At 45.7% G+C, this 17,448-nt stretch overlaps 1 protein-coding gene across 11 annotated transcripts in view; it reads right to left on the bottom strand.

The window, feature by feature from the left end:
• Positions 1 to 17,448, bottom strand: part of LOC143433701 (uncharacterized) — a 38,110-nt gene that overhangs the window by 2,320 nt on the left and 18,342 nt on the right. The window contains exons 1-5 of one of the 11 annotated variants that reach the window (XM_076929391.1): positions 11,710 to 11,826; positions 6,394 to 6,514; positions 5,467 to 5,505; positions 2,813 to 2,939; positions 48 to 110 (exon numbers count right to left, since the gene is read on the bottom strand). In XM_076929391.1, coding sequence (XP_076785506.1) covers positions 48 to 110; positions 2,813 to 2,936 — 187 coding nt within the window. In that variant the 5' untranslated portion in view covers positions 2,937 to 2,939; positions 5,467 to 5,505; positions 6,394 to 6,514; positions 11,710 to 11,826. The other 10 variants (XM_076929402.1, XM_076929387.1, XM_076929396.1 and 7 more) reach the window with 10 other exon arrangements.

Here is a 17,448-nt window from a genome sequence, read left to right on the forward strand (position 1 = left end):
AAACATTTCCATCGAGATAGAAGAAGCAAGAAAGTGTGATGGCATACCTTTAATTCCAGCACTAGGGAGGCAGAGGTAGGCAGATCTCTCCATGGCTAGCATAGTCAGGGCTATGGAGAGAAACCATGTCTTAAAAAAGGAGGAGGAGGAGGAGGAGGGAAGAAAAGAAAAAAAATTTAAAAAGCAAAGAAGGAAGAGAAAGAGAAAAAGAAGTGGCCTTTTCAAAGCCTGGGAAGCTGCTCAGTGGCTCTGCCTGACACCTGTGCGGTCCTGGGTCCACCCTCAGGACCGCCACAACAAAAGAGACAACACCTCCCCACCAACTGAGTACGACATGGAAAAGCGGGGGGGGGGGGGGGGGGGGGGGGGAAGGACGACGACGACGACATTCTCTTTAAGATGGCTAAAATCCTGACCCCCCAGGAGGATGGATGGCATCAGGGAGGCAGTTAGGTCCTGCAGCTGGAGACCCTGAGAATGAGTTAGTGACTAGAACAGAGGCCCATGAAAGGCTCCTTGCCCTTCCACCCAAGGAGACCCAGCAGGAGACCCAGCAGGAAGGGGTGGGTAGCCCTGGGAGGAGTCCCTGTCGGGCAGCGGGTCTACTGGTGCCTTGAACTTGGACTTCTGCACTTCTAGAACAGTGAGGCATAGTTCTGCACACTTGTTTCTATTTTTGTATGTGTAAGTGTCTGCCTGCATGCATGTCTGTTCGCCGCGTGTGTGCCTGGTACCCACAGAGGCCGGAAGGGGGTCATCATATCTCCTACAGCAGGAGTTAAGTCAGTTGTGAGGCGCCATGTGTGTGCTGAGAACAAAACCAGGCCACTTACCGGCTGAGCCACCTCGTGTGTGGCGCACACCTGGGGTCAGACTAGAGCACAGGTCCCAAATGGGGGGAGGGGAGAGTGACGCCCACAAGTTGTCCTCGGACTTCAACAAGTGTATCATGGCACACATGTGTTGGCATCACACAAACACACACACACACACACACACACACCATCACATGTACACACACACACACACACACACACACACCATCACATGTACACACACACACACACACACACACCAGCATGATTTCCAAACTTGTTTTTGTTTGTTTGTCTGTTCTGTGTTTTAAAACAGGGTTTCTCTGTGTAGCCCTGGCTACCCTGGAACTCGCTCTGTAGACCAGGCTGGCCTCGAACTCACAGAAATCCACCTGCCTCTGCTGGTTTTTGAGACAAGAATTTCACTCTATGCCCCAGGTTAGTCTAAAACTCATAGTGATCCTCCTGCCTCTGCCCTGTGTTCCAATGTTCTAACTGTGTCATAACAAAAGAAATATGTTTTATGTAAAAGACACAAAAGATACAGATATTAGCACGAATATTTAAAAGGTACATTTTCACCAGGACTAGTGGCGCAGGCCTGTAATCACAGCATTTGGGAAGCTGACGCAGGAGGGTTACAGGTTCAAAGCCTGCCTAGGAAACAGTAAATACTAGGCCAGCCTGGATTGTTATGGAACAATAATCCAGATTTTGTCCCAGATACAAAGTAAAAACAGTTTTTGAAACATATCTTCATGACAGAGTGCTTGTCAAGCACAGGAAAGGTCCTAGAGTCAATCTCTATCACCAGACACACAATCACACACACACACTCACATACACACAAATACATACACTCACACACAAACACATTTATACACTCATACACATATACACACTTACACTTTCACACATGCACACTCACACACACTCACATACACACAAGTACATACACACACATACACTCACACACACTCACATACACTCACACATACTCACACATGTTCACACACACTCACAGACACACACACACACCGTTTTCCTCCTGCAACCTCTCACACTGTTTTTGGCAACAAGCTATACTTTTTACTGGAACGAGAAGTTACCTCCAAGGACTCTGATTTTTCCTCCTCCCACCAACCCTTTCAGACAGGGTCCCTCTGTGTAGCCCGGGCTATCCTGGAACTTGTTATGTTGTAGGCCAGGATAGCCTTACACTCCCAGAGACCTGTCTGCCTCTGCTTCTCAAGTGCTGGGATTAAAGTTGTACAACACCATGCATGGCTTTTCTACCCCCACTTTTTTTTTCATTAAAAATTGTTCAAAAAGGGCCAGCAAATCAGCTTTAAGTGGAAAAGCACCTGCTGCCAAGCCCAAAGACCTGAGTTCAATTACCAGGACTCAAATGGTGGAAGGAGAGAACCGATTCCCACAAGTTGACATCTGACCTCCAGATGCATGCCATGGCACATATGCATCCACAAACATACACACAATGTGATTTTTTTAAAAAAAAATTTAAGGTTTATTTATTCCTGTGTGTGAGTGTTCTGCCTGCATGCCTGTCTGTGCGCCATGTGCATGTCTAGTGCCTGCAGGGGTGAGACGAGGGAGTCAGATCTCTGTGGAACTGGAGTTACAGGCGACTGGGAGCTGCCATGTGGGTGCTAGAAACCAAAATTGGGTTCTCTGACAACCACCCAGAGCTCTTAACCCTAAGCCATCTCCCTCTAGCCCCACAAAGTAAAAATTTTTAATGTTAAAAAAATTGTTCATATATCTACTACATGTGTGGAGGTGATTACAATGAGAGAAGGCACAAAACCACAGCATCACCCTGCCCAATGTGGTCCATGTACAAACTACACAAATTAGTTAGGGGTGGGGCACTAGAATGACCAAGCTCTGTGTCTCACAATGATTAAAAATCCTGAGACCCCCTTCAAGAGCTGCATGTACAGCCAGGGCCACCGTCTGCTACAACCATTCCTCACCCACTGAAAGCAGCGTCCTCAAGGTCTCCAGCATCACCTCTCGATACAGCTTCCTCTGGGCAGCGTCCAGCAGCCTCAGCTCCTCCTCGCTGAAGACCACAGCCACGTCCCTGAAGGTCACCATCTCCTGTGACAGCAAACACATGCCACCTAAGTCTCTCAACAGGGGGTAGCTGTGGATGAGCTGGGGCTTGGGGCGTGGAGTACCTGCTTGGCATCCACAAAGCCCCGGGTCCCACCCCCAGCACCTTGTACACTGAACCACATGACCCCTGTAACATGTTTGTATTTCCAGCACAAGGGAGGCCGAGACAGGAGGGTGACTTGTCAGTTTGAAGCCATATTGAGTTCCAGGACAGGATGGAACCCTGTCTTAAAAACATAAAACAAAAAGAGAAAAAGCACAGAAGGACCACTTTTTATATAAAGTTCCTATTCTTATATGTTAAAAACTCAATGTCAACAAATATGCAATTTTAAATTTATAATGTATGAGGTAACTGGGTTTTATTCTCCTCCTCCTTCTCCTCCTCTTTTTTTTTTATAGTATAGAATAGAGTTTATTGAGGGCATGGGGAGGGGAGCCAGGAGGGTAGTAGAGGCAGAGAGAGAGAGAGAGAGAGAGAGAGAGAGAGAGAGAGAGAGAGAGAGAGGAGAGAGAGAGAGAGAAGCAGAGGAGTAGATCTTCTTCTTCTTCTTCTTCTTCTTCTTCTTCTTCTTCTTCTTCTTCTTCTTCTTCTTCTTCTTCTTCTTCTTCCTTCTCCTCTTCCTCCTCCTCCTCCTCCTTCTTCTTATCATTATTCTTTTTCCAAAATGAATATAAAGAGTCTTGGTTCTTCATGCCATAGACAACACTGAACCCATAACAAAAATCTGAGCTAGTAACCGGCAGCTTAGTGGGTGAAGGAGTTTGCTGCCAAGCCAGACATCCCAAGTTCAAATCCTGAGAGCCACATGATGGAAGAAGAGAACTGACTCCTACGGGTTGTTCTCTGAGTACACTCAAATGCTCAAAATAAATGTTAAAAAAATCCTAGTCTAAATCAGTGAAAAACAACTTGATATTTCTATTTACCTCCTGATCACTAAAATAATATATTTTTCAAATATTTACTAACCATGTTTATTTATTTATTTATTTATTTATTTATTTATTTATAGACAGGGTCTCATAGCTTAGGCTAGCTTCAAACTTGCTGTATAGCCAAGGATGACCCTGCATTTCTCTGATTTTCCTGCCTCCTTTTCCCGAGTGTTGGGATCACAAGGGTGTGGTACCAAGACTGGAGTATGCGGTGCTGGGAATTAAACCCGGGGCCTCGTGCATGCAAGGCAAGCACTCTGCCTGTTAAGCTATGTCCCTAGCCCCATGTGTGTTTCTCTTTGGTACTCTGCCTACCTTTCTCGTATTTTAACTGGCTTCGTAAGTGTTAGTTCTGCCCTGCTGGGGACCAAAGCCAGGGTGCTGAACAAGGAGGCAAGTGCCCCATCCAAGCTAATCGCTGGCCCGTACATCCATTCCTTAGCATCTATGGAGTAAATATTCTCTCCTCTAACTGTGTGTAGAGCAGAGTGTCCCAAACTGGACGATGGTATCATAGGCTTTTCTAGTCTGTGCCTGTCCATCCAATCATATGTAGTAGTTAGTATTTTGTTGTTTTGTTTTTTAAGACGGGGTTTCTCTGTATAGCATTGACAGTCCTGGAACTCACTATGTAGACCAGGCTGGCCTTGACCTCAAAGAGATCTGCCTGCCTCTGCTTTCCAGGTGTGGGGATTTAAAATGCTCAGCATTTTTATTATTTTTTTAAATCTTCAATATTTTTAATTATCTGTATGTGTGGCTGTGTATGTACATGTGAGCGCTGGTGTCCTCAGAGGCCACAAGAGGGTGTCAGATACCCTGGAGCCGGAGTTACAGGCTTGAGCCAGCTGATGTAGGCTGGGATCCAAACGTGGGTCCTCTGGAAGGGCAGCCAACGCTCTGAAGCATTGAGCCATCTCCCCATCGAGCCATCAGTCTTTGTCTTTATTGTTTCATTTATCCAATTATAAATGGATAGTTTATATTTACTTATAATGACAGAAATTAATGACAGGGGTGATTAACATCTGGCATCCAAGGATTTCTCAAATGTCAACAGTTTTCCTTAATACTTCCTAAGAAGCAAGGAGATAAGTGGAACCTCTGAGCCATGGTTCTCAGCCTGTGGGTCACGACCCCTTTGGGGTTTGAACAACCCTTTCACAGCGGTCACATATCAGAGATCCTGGATATCAGACATTTACAGTACGGTTCATGGCAGTGGCAAAATTACAGTTATGAAGCAGCAATGGAAGTGACTCTATGGTTGAGGGTCACCACAACATTAGGAGCTGCAGTAAAGGGTGGCAGTCCTAGGAAGGCTGAGAGCCACTGGGTTTGAGAAAGAGATGAGAATTTAAGGCCGGTAAGAGAGCTCAGGGGTAAAGGTACTTGCCACAAGGCCTCGTAAGCTGAGTTCCATCCCCAGCCCCACGGCGTGGAGGGGAGAGTCACAGTTGCCCTCTGAGCCCCACATGCACGCCAGGCTGTGACACACGTGCACCTCTATGTGGCTACATCCACTCAACAAGGGATCCAGCAAATGTAAGGGAGAAACGGCCCAACTCACCTTGGCCTTGGTCACTGTCCTCCTGGGGAATGGCTAGGTCTTAAGACATGCATTAAGAGAGAAGAGAAGAGAGAGAAGCCGTGAGGACTTGGCCAGGGTGTGACCAGCTCAGTGGCTGCCTTCTGTAGACAGCAACTGCGTCCCTTCCTCAGGGACACTGACTAAGTCACCATGCACCCCTGCAGCTGTGATCCCTGGCCAAGAGTGACCTGCCCAGCTACACACACAAATGATGTGCTTCAAGCAGACGTCCTTCTCTCTCATCTCCAAATCTGCCCTTCATCCTGGGGCAGTAGAAAACGGTGCTTACTTCAGTGCTCTAAAATGCAGGCTGCACAGGTGCAAGAAGCATTCAGCTTCTTGAAGATATAAGGTTTTGCAAACTTGCCACATTAAGAGGAGAGCCATGAAAGACTTTACAGTAGAAGCAGAGACAACTGCATAAAGTCCTCGCTTCTGTGAGATGTAGGTAATCACATTGTCATAATCAATGTAATTGGAATTAACAGACTATGGGAGTCGTCACTGCTGACAGAAATGGTATGGTATGATGTCACACACCTGCAATTCTGACGTTCAGGAGAGACTGAGGCAGGAGGATTGCTATCAGTTCAAGTTGGCCTGGGTTACACAGTGAGACCCTATCTCAAAAGTCATTATAAGACCTAGAAATGCGCTAGTGTCTGGCACACAGGGACCCTGAGTAACGTGTGCACACTAGCACATTGCCCTATGAAGGTTCCTTACGAGTACCTGCGAAGGAGAAGCTACTGTGTGGCCTTGGTCCCAACACTTAAACTGCTGTGCCCATCCTTGGCTATAAAAAGGACTATAAAAAGATAGAATGTCGGACCCAAGATGGGAAGCAAATGAACATACATAGGCAGCTCCCTTGGGGAGGTACCTGGTATTTTAGGACATTCTTACCAACAAAGATGGCAGCTGATGCACTCACGCACTGGAGAGGGCAGAGGCAGGTGGGGGGGGGGGTCCCTGAAATCAGTCTCATTCCACAGCTGGCATCCCAAGCCTTGTCTCTCTGTTGCTTCTAAAGACAAAAAGAGATGGACAGGAGTCAGAGAGAAGTGGGCACCGGTGGAGAGGGGTGAGAGGTAGATACAGGAGCAGAGAAGGGTCAGAGTTAAAGGAAACACTCGGAGGAACCTACACTGGGTACCGGGCGCCAGCATGTAGCGGGATATCTTCCCACTACGTTTGTATAAAGCTCGGCGATTGGGCTTTATGAGAAGTAGGCAGAGTGAGGAGAGGAAGAGGAGAAAGAAGAGGAGGAGCTAGGAAGGGAGGAGGGGGATGTAGGAGTCATGGAGAACCACATGAGGTTCCAGGACGGTCCTGGGTAACGATTTATATCTTAAGGTTAGACATTGGGAAACAACTCTAACTGTCTGGGCAAATTGTTAATCAAGCATTTCTAAATATTAAAGCCTTTAGATGATAATTAAGCTTTAGAGTCTCATTTCTACTGGGTACCGTGTGGATGGCGGGATGGTCTAGGCTCAGCCAAACATTGTGGAGACAATGTGGCAGATTGGCAGAGCTATGGATGCCAGGGCCAGTGCTTCTGGCTGGCCTGAGCCGCTGCTCATGGCCTCAGGCCTTGCCTAGTCTGGAACATGGCAGCCCCATAAAAACAAGCCAGATTGGGCCTTGCCATTTTAAATATTATCATAAAACACCAGCACTCTCATCTGAGGGCATCAAGATGAGTCATTGTCGCACACCAGCCATCAGCTTGACTATAGATGAACAGACTACCCCCTAAGATAGGAAGTTAGCTATGATAGAGAAGGGACACCCCATAACGAATCATGGGTCCCCCTAGGCAATGCTAGCCAGGCAATCCCAGCCATTAACTATGCATCAAGCCACTTTTAGGAATCTGTGTCAAAACAAGGATGGGGAGACACAGCAAGGTCGCTTAGTTATACACACATTTGCTCTAACTCCTCTCCTACTTATTATGTTTACTTAGACTGTGTGTGCAGGGCACATGTGGGGGTCACCACAAGACAACCTGCAGCAGGAGTTGGCACCTCTCACCACACTACATTCTGGGGTGGAGCACAGGTCGTCAAGTTTGGCAGCAAGGATACCTACAACTTCTGCATCTTGCAGGATCATCACCTTTCTCTCAGCCACTTCCTGTCTCTGGTCAGACTGGGACAGGTGGCCCAGCCAAGCCTGCTAGGGTTTCCTAAAGACTCTGGCTCTAAATTCCAGGCAGTTCTGCGTCTTAGTGAGAATATATCCAGGAAGTTATGACTCGAGGCTGTGGATCTGGGCTGTACGGTTCCAACCCAACCTTTAAACCTTAACTTAGCTACCCTGTCTCAAACCCTTCATTGTAGAGGGGGAAAAGCAGTTGTTTTTTTAGGTCTTGGGCCTTGAAAAGAAATCACTGTAGGAAAAAGTGGGGTTTTTTTTTTCTTTGATTATAGAGTTGTTTTTCTGAAGGAGCTTTAGAGCCTTTGTATGACTTAGGTCGCAGGACGGTCCTGGCAAACCTGGAGCATCTTGCGTTCTGAGTATTGCTAAAGACTGAGACTGCAGGGTGAGGAGCTCCTTCAGGAAACACAGAGAGCAGATCTGGGGTTTGGTACAGGAACTTGTTTTACTCTTAAAATAACTGTTGTGTGACAGTCAATAAATATGCTTCTGCATGGCTGTTTGAGGCTCAGTCCACCAGAGGCTGGGCCTCCCTGCTGTCTGCAAGGTCTTACTTCATCCTGGTGTGACCCCTTTCTTTGATTGTCTCTCATGACCCTGATACGAACACTCCATCACTAAAATAAAAAACTATTCTAGATGTGGTGACATACATCTTTAATCCCATCATTGGGACTGGCAGGAAGGAGAGTGACTCCCTGAGTTTGAGGCCAGCCTGGTCTACAGAGGGAATTCCAGGACAGCCAGGGCTACATAGTGACATTCCACCTCAAAACAACAACAGCAGCAACAGCAACAACAATGCCAAGCCATGCTCACTAGGAGCCTTGCTGAAGGAGCCATGACCTGGCCTTCCACTCAGTCCTACTCAAGGTCAGTCTGCAGAAGAAGAAAAACCGTGAATTAGGACAGTCATCCCTGACCAAGCAGTTAATTTGTCCCCTCCCACCCACCAAGCTGGAGACAAGAGAGAGAGAGAGAGAGAGAGAGAGAGAGAGAACAAAGAAGGTGTCCAAGGCTAACCAGGATGGTTGATGGGGACAGAAAGGAGGTCCGGGAGCACTCCCTGCTGCCCCCCAGTGAGAGGCCAGACTGCTGGAGAGATATTAGTACTCACAGGAAGAGATTACAATCCCTTGAAAAGAACAGTTCAAGGCCTTCGTGTCTGTTCTAACACAGAAGACCCAAAAGCTAATGAGAGGGCCAAGTGTGGAGGCCCAGGCCTTTAACTCAGAATCTAAGAGGCAGAGACAGAGAGGCAGAGAGATCACTGTGGGTTTGAAGCCAGCCTGGTTAACATGACAAATTCCAGGACACAGAGAAACCATCTCAGAAAAAAAAAAAAAAGAAAAGAGTTCTGTGATGTGTGATGCTTTCACAGGAAAGGCGCTCGTCACCACATCACCAGTGATCCAGTGATGACCGGAGTCCAGTCCCGAGGACCCACCCTTCCTGTGAGATTTCCTCCACCATGCACATACACAATGTGGCAGGTGAGGGTGCACACGTGCACACACACACTAATTATCATTGTGGAAAAAATTGTGGGGAGCTGACAGAAGGCGGCTATCATCCTTGCAGCCATCTTGAGCCGTATACCCTGACAAGAGGCTTCATTACAATAGCCTACAACAGCTGAGCACACTCTGATAACATCTTATTTTAGATACCCAGGATCTTCCCTTGGTGTGTCAGACTTAAAGGTGTGATTTAGAGATAAGACCTAAGGGTGTGACTTAAGGGTGTGACTTAGAGGTATGGCTTAGAAGTGAGACATATAAAAGGCGAGAGGCAGACAGAAGAGATTATTATTAGGCACTTGGCACTTGGAGGAAGAACATGGAAGCAGTAGTAAGGGCTAGGGACTAGGAACTAGGAACTCAAGACTTGGGACTTGGACTAGGAAGAGAGACTGAATAATAAACGGGATTGAATCACACTCTGTCTGGTCTCCATTCCTCGAGTCTGTCCTCACTCTCTTGCTGAACCCCGACCCGCGGACCGGAGCAGCTTGGGGGCATTGCAGGCTCTAACAATTTAGCCTCCAAGGCTTTTGGCAGTTCGGGTTCCAACACTGATAGAGCGGTTTGTGAAATTTTGACCCCCAAACGTGGGGTAGAACGGCTCTCAACATTTTTGGCGCCCAAACAGGGACAGCTCGGGCCGCAACAAAAAATTACTAAAGAAAAGCATGAGAACCTGAATTTGGACCCCCAGCACTGATATGCAGGTTCCATGAGACACTGGCTCAAAATAATTAAATAAATACATAAAGTGGAGAGTGATCATGGAAGACACTTGGTATTGACCTTTGGCTTCCAGACACATGCATGCAGAAGCATGCATTATCAGCACATGCACATACTAGCACGCATATATGGCCCACAGACAGAGTCATAGAAAGATCGAGAATAAAACAAACGTATTTTAAAAGGTTACGTAACAGGAGGAAATACACTTGGCTTGATGCACCTGGATATATAAGGGCAACAGACCTCCACTGCTCCCTCCCTCCTCCCCTGAATCTGTAATAAGGGTAGGGGTGAGGGTGGGGGGCTGCACTTGAATCACACCATCTTGAGAGCATGCTGGGCTGGGGCTGGGAGCCCTGTTGTTTGGACTATCAGTTTTCAGGCTGTGACTCGCTTTGAATTTTATGCAGCAACAGTCTTGATCTGAGTTACCCCATTTTGGATAAAAGTGCCAAGAAGGAATCTATGTCTTGTTTACACCAACAGCCACAGCCAGGCAATTCATTTGTGCTATTAAAGATATCGACTAGCCTTTAATCCCAGCACTCAGGAGTCAGAGGCTGGCAGATCTCTGTGAGTTCAAAGCCAGCCTGGTAGCATAAAATGTAAGCTCATCGACCATATCGCATATAACTACCTCACCAAGGGACTCTATGTGGCAGCCACACTACTCAGTAGCCTGGTAGCCAGGAGCCTTGTTTGCTGAAGGACTCCTGACTCCTATCTTTGTTCCCAAGTCCAGTGGCGATGATCCAACCTGTGACAATAAACTCATGTGCCTGTGTAACTGTGTGCAGAGTGCAGAGTGAATCTGAAACTCATGATTATTATGTTAAACTTGGAATAAAAGAACCCGTGATTAATGGCCAACCACCAAGCAAAATCGAGATCCCTTGGCAAGTTACAGCCAATGAAACTGACATAGTTTGTGACTTTCTCATCGTTAAGACACGATCTCCCGGATCCCCGAGATCCCCGACCCCCATACGTGTTTGTCATCGGGTTTTCCCCTGAAGATCTGTATCTAGCCCTCTCCTGGGCTCTTCTCTGCACCTGTATCAGCTCTCTGCCTGCGACTTCAGGAAACCTGTCTTAATGCTAAAGTATCTTTAACCCTCTAAGCAACTCCATAACCTGTACACATGCATGCGTGTGGAGTGACACATGGTCTGGGATTTATCATTCGTTATATTAAGCTTGAAATAAAAGAACACATGATTAGTGGTCAACTACCAAGCAAAATCGAGCTTCCTTGACAAATTGCAGCCAACGAAACTGACACAGCTTATGACTTCGTTCAGTAAAATCTGACAACATGGAAAGCTACAGATGTATCCGTTTATCCTTCTACATGACAGGCTCGCGACGAATTTCCTCCATCCATCCCGGTTCCCTGCAGTGTGGGTGTGAGTCGTAGATCCTTCAGGGCAGGGTGACACTAGCTACATCAATGCCCCAAACAACCCTATCAGCATGGCCCTCGCACCCCAATTCCAGACAGCAGTGAAGGAATGTGTGACGGCTCACACCTGTCAACCCAACACACCGGAAGCTGAGGCACGAGGATGACCCAGCCACGCGCTGAGACCCTATCAGTGCGATGATATCTGTGGGATCCAAGGAGGCTCACTGGGAGCCCTGCGCTTCCGTTTCGACAGCCTGGAGCCGACTCCCCTACGGCCGCCCGCCGCCAACCCAGCAAACCTCCAGATCCAGGGATCAGTCGAGGAAGGTGTGGGAGAGAAGAGACTCAAGGGAGGACAAGGGGAGCGATGCTAACAGAAACCACCTGGGAGACACTTGCCAGAATGCTTCGCATCAGCCCGCACAACAGAAGCACCCACAACGCTCCGAGAATTTAAACTACACTTCCCAGAATGCTCCGCTTCTGGTGGCCTCAAGAGAAGCACGCGCAAAGCTCAGAGAACCTGGACTACACTTCCCAGAAATCTCCGCGTCAGCTCGCCCCCGTGCCTGCGTGTTTCTGGACCAGTTGAACTACACTTCCGGTAGTGGGTGAGGAAAGATGGATCGTACACTCTTTTCATCTAGTGTATAGCAACTCTGTGGCGTGTGTGCGTTCCACGCAGGTATTTCCCTAGCCCTCTACGGAACTTTGTATTTGATCGGCGAGTCACTGCTCCGCGCTATACAATCCATACTGAATTTACGATGGTCCTCCAGCCTCAGCCTTCCCCACTCTCAAATGCTGGGCTAATGTGTGTGTGCCATGACACCACGCTGCCTCTGAACTTGACACGTCCCAGGGGACCCTGGAAAATTAAGAGTCCTCACCTCATAGGCGGCAATTTGGCCTGACTGTTGTCCTTATGTACCTGAGTATATAATATATACAAACGTGTTTCTCAAACCAAAATTCTGTCTACACACCACAGCCACACAGTCCAACCACCTTAACCCTCCTGCTGGGCTGCTGCTTCAAAAACACAGGCACATTGATAATTCATACTCTTCTCCTCCCTACCTTTCTCCTCTTCTCCTACCCCCTCCCTCCCTTCTAGGTCTTTTGGAAATCCGTCCACAGGAGAACAAGTTTGGTTTTGTTTGTTTGCTTTTAATTATATCAAAGGACCACTCAAAAGTGTTTTCATCCAAACCATATCTCGGTGTATGTGTGGCACAGTGGAGATGCTGTAACAGGTACACAGAGTAGCAAGGAAGAAGTCTAGTTTTTACATGATATGATTGTTGTGACAATTTTGGAGTTTTGGTTTCTTTGAAAAACACAGAAATAGTATAGGAATGTTTTTCTTTTAACCCCGGGTGTGGAATACGGGGCTGCTTCAGATTCTCCACAGCAGCTATGATTTGCCTCGTGCTCTAGCAGTGGTATGCTTTTGCCAGTTGCAGAGTTTCTGTGATTGTGTGATGTCTGGAATTCTAGGGACTTTTCAGAATGCTAGGGCCCCGCGAGAGCGGTGGGTGTTGGTGGTTGTTGGTAATTGTTCAGTGGGGTTGTTGGCAGTTTGTTGGTTGTTGATTGCTGTTGGCTGCAGTTTGTTAAGTGGTCGTGTGCAAAGAAGAAACATGAAGAAGAATGGTAAACTTGTCCCAAGAAACTCAATGCCCTTAATAAGCAGAAAGTAGTCTATCAGTAATGTCACCCCTTTTCTGAACCCCAACCTTATTCAAGGATCTCGTTCCTTTTTTCTCTCTTATCTAGTGTTAGGGGGCTGAAAGGGTGGGAAAGGATAGAAGAAAGAACCCACAAAGTAGCAACAGACGGCTACCATTGTCCACAGGGAAAGGCTCGAGAAGCCAACCATTAAGTCAGCTGAGACTGTAGCATATGACACCAGTGGAGTTCAACATTACAGCAGTGAACACGTGGAAATTGAAGTTAGAAAAATAGTATCGTTTAATTTATCACACATGAAAAAAAAATTCCATGGGATGCTATGTATAACTTGAATAAAATATGTCTGCTAAAAACTACACCTTTCTGATGAAGGAAACCTAGAGTTCTGGGTCTATGGTATCATATTGACTGCTTCAAGATGTCAACTGCTCAGAAATTACGTTATATATTCAGTACAATCCCAAACAAAACCAGAGTTTACTTTTAAAAAAAAATTACAAAGCTGATTCTAAGTTACTAAAAAGCAAACACATGAAAAATGGTTGACTTCTGTGTGACATGAGCAGAGCCAGAGACTGAACTCCCTCAGTCTGACAAGACAGCCAGGCTACCCCTCAGGCTCATCAGGGAAACTCAGAGTTTTCTGGCAGGACCAATTCCTGCCATTAAAGCAGAATCAAGTAAGAGCAACACCTGTTATTTCCATGTGGCCCCAAGATTCCACTTTTGAGGGAGGGACTTTTAGACGTAATTATTCCTTCCAGAAGCATACCCAATGGTAGCACCTAAAACACCAATATTTATCATCATAGTAAGAGGAGTTGGGAAGAATATGTTTGGGTATTTTGAAGATAAGTGGTCCCTGGCACTGCAGATGTGCAGTTCTGCTGTCAACCTAGGCTTTCTTAAGCACTCCTTTAATTCAAATGATCCATTAGCAAGTGATGTAGCCGAGTCACAGAAGAGCCACAAAGCTCAAGCCAAGAAACAGTGAGAGCATGAACTAGGCCATATGCTATGAATAATATTTAATTTGACCAGAGAGATCAAGTTACATCACTTCTCTTCTGCCAAGACTTCTTCCTTTTGTTGTTTACATTTAATGGACACAGTCTTAGAAACATTACAGATTAAAAGCCCAGGCACCTTCATCTTTAGTGATTACACGCACGTTAGCAAATCTGTGTTGTCCTGGTTCACCGTTGCAAAGCATGCGCAGAGGCTGGAAGCATCATCTGGGTTCTTTTGAGATGGTGAAAAACAGAGACTCTCTGCTTTGACTCCTTTACCCATCGTAGTTTAAGTACAAGGCACTGAGAAGAAAGGAAGGAGGCTAGCTGCCAGGGTATGGGTGTCTTTGTCTTTTTTTTTTAGGGGGAAGATAGTTTTATTTGTTTTATAGGCTCCTTCCTCCTTCTCCTCCTCCCTCATGAGATGTAATTGCAGTGATTAAACACAGCTAACCAGATTGTTTAGAGTATGTTCTCTAGCCAAGTGTAACGTTAGACTCTGTAGATGGGCAAGCCTGATTGTCTGAATCAAAATGGGAACATTTAAATAAACATTACAGCCCTCACTAATAACACTGTGGCTTTGCTGTCAAGTGTAGATTAACTGCCCCACCCCCACCCCAAGAAGGAGGAGGAAGAAGAAGGAGGAAGAGGAGGAGACAGGAAGCTAGCGTCTGACCATTTTGTATGGCTTGGCTAGAAACTTCTGTAAATCTTATGTTTTAGTAAAAGTATTTTTTGTTATCCAAAAGAGGAAAGAAAAATGGTCAAGTTCATTTTCAGGAAGACTGGAGCTGGAAGACTCCTACTGATTCCAATAAATCACATGAAGCTGCTCTTTTTTTTAACAGTTCTGATCACACAGTATCTGGCAAAACAACAGACAAGAGCATCCAGGGACTCGGAGGCCAGGAAAAGATGAACACATGGCTTTTCCATACAAGTGTGACAGAATTCTGTACTGAAAGGGCAGTGAATTGGCTGTCCATATGACCTCCCACTGATGCAAAGTTAGCCGAAATGGATTAGTTGTCCATGGCAAACCTCAAAGGGGGCAGGAACAAAGAAACAAAACAAAAACCAAGCTCAGCTGTCAGGCCCTATATCCAACAGCTTACACCCACCTGTCACCACAGCTCCACGGGACCCGAGGACTGGCAGTGTGGTACCTGCACACGTGTGTATGTACACATGGAGACAGACATATATACATAATTTAAATTTTTAAAGCTTTCTGTAAAGTTAAATATAGCCCTACTATATAATCCAGGAATAGATATTTATGAATCTAAAAGAACTGTTAGATTATATAAAAAACCTGTTAAATTATATACAAAATGGTATGAAATGCTTTTCTTCATAATCACCAAATCTAGAAATCCAAACATTACTCAAGTGGTGAAAGAATAAACAAATATGGTATAGCACACAAAAGAAAAAAATAGTAATTCAGCAATGAAAAGGAATGACAAGCCCAGGGATGAGCTCAGTGGTAGAACATTTGATTAATATGTGAAACTCAGGGTTCAATCCCTAGTTACCCTCCCCCCAAAGACACATAAACAAGAAAGATGAACTAAAGACTTCCACAAAGGGAAAACCTTAGATTCAGAAGTGCACATACTACATTTACATTTTGGAAGAGTTAAACTATGGGAAACCATGGGGACTACAGAGAGACCCAGGACAAAGAGTGCTGGAGCTCTTAGAAATCTTGATTGTGGTGGTTGCCTGGCAGCATTTTTCAAAACTTAGAATGATATATAAAAACCAGTTTTACGCCAGGCGGTGGTGGCACACGCCTGTAATCCCAGCACTTGGGAGGCAGAGGCAGGCGGATTTCTGAGTTCGAGGCCAGCCTGGTCTACAGAGTGAGTTCCAGGACAGCCAGGACTACACAGAGAAACCCTGTCTCGAAAAAAAAAAAAACAAACAAAACAAAACAAAAAACAAAAAAAAACCCAAAAAAACAGTTTTACTTAAATCTATCCACTTTAAAGTTATTTTAAATGGAAGAAATTTTCTTGGTTTGTTTAAAAGAATCCTTTACTATGACTAGGTGAGGTGCACCCCTTTAATCTCAACATTTGGGAGGCAGACAAATTTGAGTCCCACGCCAGAGATACAGTGAGGCCCAACCTCCCTCTTAATTAATTCTTTAATTACCTTTTAATTTAAGGGTTGGGTGTACGTGTGGCATGGTTTGGGCCAGAGAACAACACAAGGGAGTCAGTTCTCTCCACCATGTGACTCCTGGAGTTGAACTCAGGTCCTTGAACAACGGAAAGCTTTCTTTACCCACCAAGCCACTGTCTTCTGGCCAGCCCTGTTTGATCTTCTTGAGACAAGGCCCAGGCTGGGCTCAGATTCATTATGTAATCAGTGTGTTGGTCTTGAATTCCTGATCTTGCCTCCTGAGAGCTGAGTTTATAGGGGCAGGCCACCATATTTGGTTAGAACTTACCACATGCAGTTTATCTGAGAACTTCTATTATAAAACCTAGATGGAAATGTTGTTAAATGTTTCCTTCTGCATCGATTGATATAAGAACCAATAGCCCATATTTAAATCCACATGAAGCTCAAGAACAAACCTAAGCACTGTGCATCATGGGAAGTGTGCTTGTTGGCACTGAGGGTGGGAGTTCTGCAAAAGGGCGCGAAGCACCTTGTGTTCGTAGAAGCATTACAGACCTTTGCAACTGCAAGCTTTTCCACCAGTGCCCAAGTTCCTGAAACAATGACTCTGAGACTTAATTATATAGGAATAAATACCTAGGCCATAAGCTTGGGCTTGTTCCCTGACTAGCTTGTAACATAATTAACCCATTTATTTTATTCAATGAGTATCATATGCCTGCTTAACTCTTCTTAGTTTCATGTGTCTGTCTCCATCATTGTTCGGGGCGATTCTCCTATGCCTGGCTCTCCCAGAATCCTCTCTCTCCCAGCCAGATGTCCTACCTTCTAATTCTGCCTCAGCTCACTGGCCATAGGCTTTTTATTGACAGGTGATGTTTTCATACAGTGCACAAGAGATCATCCCTACAGACCTTGTATTGGAGGAAGTCACATGTATATATACTTGTCAAAACTCAGGAGTGCATAAGTGACTTTTGTGCATGATGAAACACTGAAGTCCTGTCCACAGCACAGGTTCTGCACACAAAATTTTACAGATATTACCTGTGGGGTTGGAAAATGTACATTGACACCTAATTCATATGCCCTGCAAGCTTCTAGAACACTTCCAAGGGCATTTTTTACAGAAAACCAAACAAAAACCTTGTAAATGATTGCCCCTCTTACTGCTTACTGTTACTATTTGTGTGTTGAGATGAGCTCAGAGATGGTCTCACCTGCTATATCTAAGCTGATCCTACAGAAAACCTTTCTCAGCCTCCTGAGAGCTGGAAGTACAACTGTGAACCAT

The sequence above is a fragment of the Arvicanthis niloticus genome, chromosome 1, assembly GCF_011762505.2.
Source record: "Arvicanthis niloticus isolate mArvNil1 chromosome 1, mArvNil1.pat.X, whole genome shotgun sequence".
In the NCBI taxonomy this organism is placed as follows: Eukaryota; Metazoa; Chordata; class Mammalia; order Rodentia; family Muridae; genus Arvicanthis; species Arvicanthis niloticus.